An 8,293-nucleotide genomic window follows, 5' to 3' on the forward strand; every position below is an offset into this window, starting at 1 on the left:
ATGGTAAAAAACATACGTCAACAGGTGTACATATAACTAAAGGAATATTTAGCAGAATAATCACTTAATTCTGTTGGTCAAATTGATTTGTTAAACTTTTCCATAAAAATAAGCTCATATTATAACAATCTCTAAAATTGTGTTTTTCGATAATAAATATTTCAATTTTAGTTGAAAAGTTTAATTGAAAGTTAAAAATTTTGAACAAGACAAAATTAAAGCATTTTTATGTCTGTATGCATGTATTTTTTACCTGAAAATTGTTCTTCATAGTTATGAATTAGACTATTTGCTGTAATATTGCTGTAGTTCCCATAGACACGGATATATGGCTGGTTTTGGCCAATCATTTCTGAACAATTTCTCTCTATAAAAAAAAAGAAAACTGATTTTTTGACAAATTTATAATTATTTACAATATATATAAATAGTTAAATATGATCATCAGTTTTTCTCAAATTCTTAAATAATGAATATCAACATGTTGGGAAAATGGGATTTTAATTATGAAATAGTAATACAAGTTGATTCATTTACACTGAGACAAAACTTAATTTTAATAAATTTGACATCAATGTTCCCATCTTAAGACCTTGTACTATAATATTGAATTTTTTCCTAATTGTATATATTTTAGCTTTAGCTGATCTTAATGGCAATTGGAATTTTTGTCATATTTTGATAGTAGATAATATTAATATATGTAAATGCCATCTCTGTAATACACATTCTGTGTTGTGAAAATAGTTTACTGAGTGAAACATTCAAATGCAGATTCTGTCTCAGCTCTATCACCTAGGCAAGCCAGTGATTTACAATGAAAAAGGGCTTCCTAGAGTCTCAGAAGCTGAGCATTAACTTCGGAATTCTACACGTTCTTGCCCTTGCTGACATACAGTTTCTGTGGCACCACTGTATCACATGCTATACCCTTTCATAGCATGTTCATTCTATGTATAGTTAACCATCTCATAATATCCCTAGTAGAGGAATGCACCTAGAAAATCCCAGGTCATAGCAAGTGGACTATTGTTGGCACAAAATGATTGCACATAATTTGGTCACGAGCCAATCTGCTTGTTCTAATTAAGTTCTTAATTTAATTTGTAAGCAGTTTTTGCCATTAGTTATCAATGCCTTTTAAATTCCTTATAGACTAATATCCCTGCCTCACTCATTTAGAGCTCTTCTTTCTTTCTTTACTTCCAAACAACCCCAACACAAAAATATAAAATATAAATAAATTTGGTTGTGTACCAAAAAGGTTTTTAAATGCAAAAACTAAATTATCAGTGGAATGTTTAAATGCCATGCCTTATGTACAGGTAATTATTGCAATTTTAGTGAGCATTCTCAATTTTTTATTAAGTCTATATATTTCACAGATACTAAAATTGAAATAATTCATAAAGAGGCATAACGGAGTATGGCTAATGTTGTAGGAATTAAGTAATAAATATTCTTAAGTAATAGATATTCTTACAGATATTCTTATAAGAATAGATATTCTTAAAGCAATTATGGCAGTGGTAAATGCTACAGCTGTTAACCAAAAGGTTGGGAGTTCTAATCCACCAGGCATTCCTTGGAAACTCTATGGGGCAGTTCTACTCTATCCTGTAGGGTCGCTATGAGTCGTAATCAACTCCACAGCAATTGGTTTGGGTTTTTTGTTTGTGTGTTTGTTTATGGTTGTGTTTCCAATAGATAGATGATTAGATAGATAGATGAATGGATGGATGGATGGATAGATAGACAGACAGACAGGCAGACAGATAGATAGATGATAGGTAGGTAGATAGATGATAATCCCAAACTAAACCCAGTGTGGTCGAGTCGATTCCAACTTATAGCTACCCTATAGGACAGAGTAGAACTGCCCCATAGAGTTTCCAAGGAGTGCCTAGCAGATTCGAACTTCTGACCCTTTGGTTAGCAGCTGTAGCACTTAACCACTACACCACCAGGGTTTCCAGATAGATAGATGATAGGCACACTTCATGTAAGAAAAATAACTTTACGCAGTTACAATAAAAACTATTAAAACAATCTTCCATGAAATAAGAATAACTCATTAGCCAATGCTATCAAATCAATTTCAACCAATAGCAACCCTACAGGACAGAGTAGAACTGCCCCAAAGGGTTTCCAAGGAGTAGCTGGTGGATTGGAACTTCTGACCTTTTGGTTAGCAGCCAAATGCTTAACCACTGCACATGCAAATTCATATTCTGATACACAGCAGAAATCTTTGGCCAAATAGCCTTTAAACTCTGTGGATAGTTTAAAATAGGCTTTAGAAGCTCTCAATTAAATTGCCTTTTATTCACCTCAAATCAGCAATTTGAATGCTTTACTTTTTTTTTTTTCCTCTGACCCTCTTTCATTTTAATTACCAGGCATACCCCAGCATGAATCAGGGTAATTTAAACCTCTTATCACCCATGGAAATTTAGCCAGATAAGAATTTAACCCCAGTTGTAGAGAAATAATGTTAAATGGATATTACTGGCATTAACTTCTGAAATGGCCTTGGTACTTCCCTGTTTGTTGTTGTTGTGTGCCGTTGAGTCAATTCCAACTTCTAACAAGTAGAACTGTCCATTAGGGATTCCAAAGCTATACATTTTTATGGAAGCAGAATGCCACATCTTTATTCTGTAGAGTGGTTTGAATCACAAAAAATAGCAGCTACTAAATCTAAAATTCCCCTTTAAAAGATTGGTTTAGGTTAATTTTAAAGCCTACAATGGCTAATTGAGGAATCTTCTTAAAATTTACCTAACGGAATCTGTCCCTGGCTCATGGGAAAGGGACCTTACTAAAGCCCCACTTCTCTCCTCCCCCCCAACCAAGAAACAAACCAAAATTGCCATCAAGTTGATTTTGACTCATGGTGATCCTGTGCTCCATAGGGTTTTCAATGGCTGATTTTTCAGGAGTCTATCACCAGGGCTTTCTTCCAAGGAGCCTCTGGATAGATCGGAGCCTTCAAATTTCCTGTTAGCAGCCAAACACATCACCATTTGCACCACCTGGGGACTTCCAAGGCGCAAAAGCCTGCCCAAGTGCTAGTGTATTTTGGTCATGAGGGAAGAAGAAGGCCTATAAGTACATATGAAGATATGACTAGAGCAGACTACATTTAGGAAACTTTCCTAAAGTAGCCCAACAAACTTACCTTTAGTTTCCTAAGCCTGACCTAGTCTAGTCATATCTACTGCTATTCCCCCTTTTTCTTTCTTCTCTTATGCTCTTTTTCCTTCTTCTCTCATGATCAAAATACACTAGCAATTGGTTATTTGTTTTCTTGTATTATCATTACCAACTAAGTCAAAATTTTCCTTTTGTTAGATCATAGTTGTTTTACTTATCTCCTTGGTATTCGTTCTTGCCAGGACACTGAAACTTCCATTAAGAAGGGGGGAGGGGCAAAGTCCATTAAATGGGAGAAAGACAGTCTTTTTAACACATGGTGAGGGTGCTGGCAAAACTGGATGTCCATCTGCAAAAAAATGAAACAGGGCCCATACCTCACATCACATAAAAAACTAATTCAAAATGGATTAAAGATTTACATATAAAACCAAAAACTATAAAGATCATAGAAGAAAAGACAAGATCAATGCTAGAGGCCCTAAGACACAGCATTAACAGGATACAAACCATAACTAACAACACACAAACTCCAGACTATAGGCTAGATAACTGGGATTTTCTAAAAATTAAACACTTATGCTCATCAAAACACTTCACCAAAAGAGTAAAAAGAGAACCTACAGACTGGGGAAAAAAGATTGGCTATGAAAAATCCAACAAAGTTCTAATCATTCAAATCTACAGGAAAATCCAAAACCTCTACAACAAAAAATAATTCAATTAAAACATGGGCAAAGGAAATGAGCACTTAACAAAAGAAGACATTCAAGCAGCTAACAGACAAGTGAGGAAATACTCATGATCTCTAGCCATTAAAAAAAAAAAAAAGAAAGAAATGCAAATCAAAACCACAATGAGATACCATCTCACCCCAGCATTACTGGCATGAATCAAAAACACAAAATAACAAATGTTGCAAAGGCAGCAGGGAGATTGGAACTCTCATGCACTGCTGGTAGGAATGAAAACTAGTACAACCATTTTGGAAAATGATATGGCACTTCCTTAGGAAGCTAAAATAGAAATATGATCCAGCAATCCCACTCCTAGGAATATATTCTAGAGAAATAAGAGTCATCACATCAATAGACATACGCGCACCCATGTTCATCGCAGCATTGTTCCCGATAGCAAAAAGATGGAAATGACCTAGATGCCCATCAACAGAGGAATGGATAAATAAATTATGGTACCTACACACAATGGAATACTATGCAACAATAAAGAACAATGATGAATCTGCAAAATATCTCACAACATGGATGAATCTGGATTATATTATGCTGAGTGAAAAAGTCAATCGCAAAAGGACAAATATTGCATGAGACCACTACTATAAAAACTCATGAAAAGGTTTACACACAAAAAGAAACAATCTTTGATGGTTATAAGGGAGGGGAGAGATGGGGATGGAAAAACACTAAATATATAGCAGATAAGTGGTAATTTTGGTGAAGAATAAGACAGTACACAATACTGGGGAAGCCAGCACAATTTGTCCAAGGTAAGGTTGTGGAAGCTCCATAGACACATCCAAAATCCCTGAGGGACCAAATTACCGGGCTGAGGGCTGTGGGGACCATCATCTCAGGAAACACCTAGCTCAACTAGCATAACAGTTTATAAAGAAAATGTCCTACAATCTACATTGGTGAGTAGCGTCTGGGGTCTTAAAAGTTTGTGAGCCACCTTAGATACTCTACTGGTATCACCCTGTTGGGAGAAAGAGAATGAAGAAAACCAAAGATACAAGTGAAAGATTAGTCCAAAGGACTAATGGACCACAATTACCACAGCTTCCACTAGACCAAGTCCAGCACAACTAGATGATAGCCCAGCTACCACCACTGACTGCTCTGACAGGAATCACAACAAAAGGTCCCAGACAGAGCTGGAGAAAAATGCAGACAAAATTCTAACTCACGAAATAATAAAAAAGAAAGACCAGGCTTACTGGCCTGAGAGACTGGGGAAACCCTGAGAGTATGGCCCCTGGACATCCTTTTAGTTGAGTGCTGAAGTCACTCCTGAGGTTCACCCTTCAGTCAAAGATTAGACAGTACCATAAAACAAAAGATAGGGGCACGCCAGCCCAGGGGCAAGGATGAGAAGGCAGGAAGGTATAAGAAAGCTGGTAGTAGGGAACCCAAGATCAAGAAGGGAGAGTGGATTGGTAACCAATGTCACAAAACAATATATGCATTAATTGTTTAATGAAAAGCTAGTTTATTCTGTAAGCTTCATCTAAAGTACAATAATAAAAAAAGAAAAGTTAAAAGGTTTTTTAAGTCCCTAAACTTTGTATGTGCCCTGCATTTCTTAATATTTCTCTTCATATATCTCTGCTGACATCAATTTCCTAGTAAAATCTCAAGTAGAGATAATACTCTTTAACCCTCACTTCAGCCTCTTTTTTTTTTTCAGCCTCAGCCAGCATAATTGTTTTCAGATTGCTCTTCCTTTGGCTTCCTCTACTTGCCAACCATCTTCTTTTTGCAACCTTTTCCTATTATTACTACCAATTTAGCTTATCACAACTAGTTAATAGTTTTATCATTTTCTTTCCACCCTTGCCATTATTATCTATCAATCACTTTATAGATCCCACAACAACATCCATTCAGAACATTGCCCTGGGCTCACAATCCTCTTTTCCTCTGCATCTCTGTCAGTATCCCTAGCAACACCTATGTTTTCTTCTCAACCACAAAATTTCTTGACTTCCTCTATTCAGATCCACATTTTATTTCCATATTATCACCCTCAAAAAACAAAAAACCAAACCCAGTGCCATCAAACCGATTCCAACTCATAGTGACCCTATAGGACAGAGTAGAGCTACCCCATTGAGTTCCAAGGAGTGCCTGGTGGATTTGAACTGTAGCCATAACACTTAACCACTCTACCACCAGGGTTTCCATTATCACCCCACTTACCCCAAATACCAGAAGTTTGGGAATCAGATTCAATGACTAAGTGAAAGATGTGAGAATATGTACATTAGCATAAAATGTACATGCTTTTAAGCAACTCTGTTTTAATGAGAAAAACACCTCTTATAAAAAATGACTAATAGGATTCTTTATACGTTTATATGTTTAGAATCCAAATTTTACCCATTCTAAGGTATCTACAATATTTTTAAAATGTAACTTGTTTTTTGTAACAGTTTATGAGTTCAATTTATTTTTCTAATTTAATAAAATTACATTATCTTTAAAACAATCTTACCTGTAACTTGTAGGTGACAGACACATTCATATCCTTGTTTGTTCCAGTTTTCTCTTTTATTTGTGTAACTTCCATTATTTTGGCATGGTCTGTAAAAACATGAACCAAGTCCCTGGCCATATTTTCCTGAAAATGGAGGCTGACAATAGCAGCTGTATGTCTTGTTCCAAGCTTGACTAAAACATTTAACTTGCCCAGAGCAAAATTCTGAATTCAGAGATTCCTGGGATAGCTGCTGTTTCACAGTCACATTTAATCGAAGTCTCAGCTGACAAAGCAATGGACCACTTGCCATTACTGTGATAAAATAATGCGTCCCAATCCTCAGCCACTCAGGATTAACATGGAGCATTCCTCTTAGTTTGCAGCCAAAAAGTAACTGATCTTCATTTGTGGTATTTCGGAGACAATCAATAAAAGATGCTTCAGAAACATTCATCAAATTTATTTCTGGACACAGAAGAGACGGTGCAGAAGAAATTATACGAGTGTCTCCAAGTTGAATTTGCAAAGGGAAAATCCGGGGAACAGATTGATTATCTGAAGTATTCCTTTTAGTCTTTACACCCAAGAACTCACGATCTCCATTGAAATGCATGCAAATATTTTCTGATAATGTCCAATTCATCACATACGATGTGGGTTGTGGATGCCACTCTTCCACCAACTGCCATTTACATGTTTTTTCATTTGTAAGAGTGTTGTGAAGAACAACCAGGGTCAGGAGCAAAATTGAATTGTTAGTCATTTTGCAGCAACTGTGTTTTATAGTCTACAAGGATTGTAAAGAATTGCAAAAAAAAAAAAAAAAGAAAGAAAAAGGGCTTTCAGTATCACCGGAAATTTCCAGAGATTTTGTTCAGGGATGACTTGAAATGGCTTTTTTCTACATCAAAGTGCAAGTGGCTTTGATGACAGTAGTTTCAGTTCAAGAAACAGTAGAGTTTAAATGTACCTTTGAACAGAAACACACAGATTGTTAGTGAGGTTCTTCCTACATTACTTAATGATATAGCAAACAGCTGTTTTCGTAGCTCAAACAAGAACTTTCACTGCAAGAATGGTGTCACCAACAGCTTGGCACTTTCCTTGGGAAACCAATGTCAGTGAAAACATGGCCAAGATAGAATGCATCTGGTCCTGCCCTATTTAGTCACCCTGTTTCTCATAAGGGTTGGTATCTCTGCATAATTAAGCCAGGAACTTACTGCAGAGTTGTTTGAATGTCTTCTTCACACCAAGCTTCCACCTAACTGAAACAAAGCAATAGCCAAGATACTTCTTTTATAGATGGATTTAATTTTCTTTAGATGTAAGTGTTCTTCATCTGATTAGTTTTAGAAAACTACCTTAAAAACACAGAAAATAAAAGTAAAATATTTTAAGTATAATTTTTGTATAACATTTTCTACAAACATAAGCCTTTAGATGTCTGTTAGTGACAAATCATGTTACTCTAAATGATAATCTGGGCCTACTAAATGTTTAAAGTACTCATAGAAAGCTGGGTTGTACAAACAACTGAACTAAGGAAGAGTCTTCACGCAACTTCTCTTGCAAGCACAGCTAGAAACTAGAAAGCAAGAAAGGAAAAAGGAAGTGTAGAATGGAGTGATGAAAGGATTATAAATAGAAATAAATTGTAGTAGCTTTCTCTTTCATTAACCACTGTTGGCATGAAAGGAGAGGCCAGGGGATCCATTGTGTTGGAAGGCACTGTTAAGCCCCAAAGAAAAGAACAAAAAGAGATTCTGAGATAATATATTCAACCAACTAAAATAAATAAATAAATTGAGATCTTTCTCTATGCAAACTACTCTACTATTAACAAATAAAGTATAATCTTCACAACAAAACTCAAATTCTGAACAGAAAGGTAAATGAGTGTAATGAAAAAACATGA

The 8,293-nt window shown here is 35.8% G+C and overlaps 1 protein-coding gene across 1 annotated transcript in view; it reads right to left on the reverse strand.

Moving 5' to 3' along the window:
- EYS (eyes shut homolog) overlaps nt 1-7,138 on the reverse strand; it is a 180,646-nt gene extending 173,508 nt beyond the window's left edge. Inside the window, exons 1-2 of the mRNA XM_023544596.2 lie at nt 6,391-7,138; nt 254-367 (exon numbers count right to left, since the gene is read on the reverse strand). Of these exons, the coding sequence (XP_023400364.2) occupies nt 254-367; nt 6,391-7,138 (862 nt within the window). The remainder of the gene's footprint in view (nt 1-253; nt 368-6,390) is intronic.
- Between the last annotated feature and the right edge of the window lie 1,155 nt (nt 7,139-8,293).

This window comes from Loxodonta africana, chromosome 1 (assembly GCF_030014295.1).
Source record: "Loxodonta africana isolate mLoxAfr1 chromosome 1, mLoxAfr1.hap2, whole genome shotgun sequence".
NCBI lineage: Eukaryota > Metazoa > Chordata > Mammalia > Proboscidea > Elephantidae > Loxodonta > Loxodonta africana.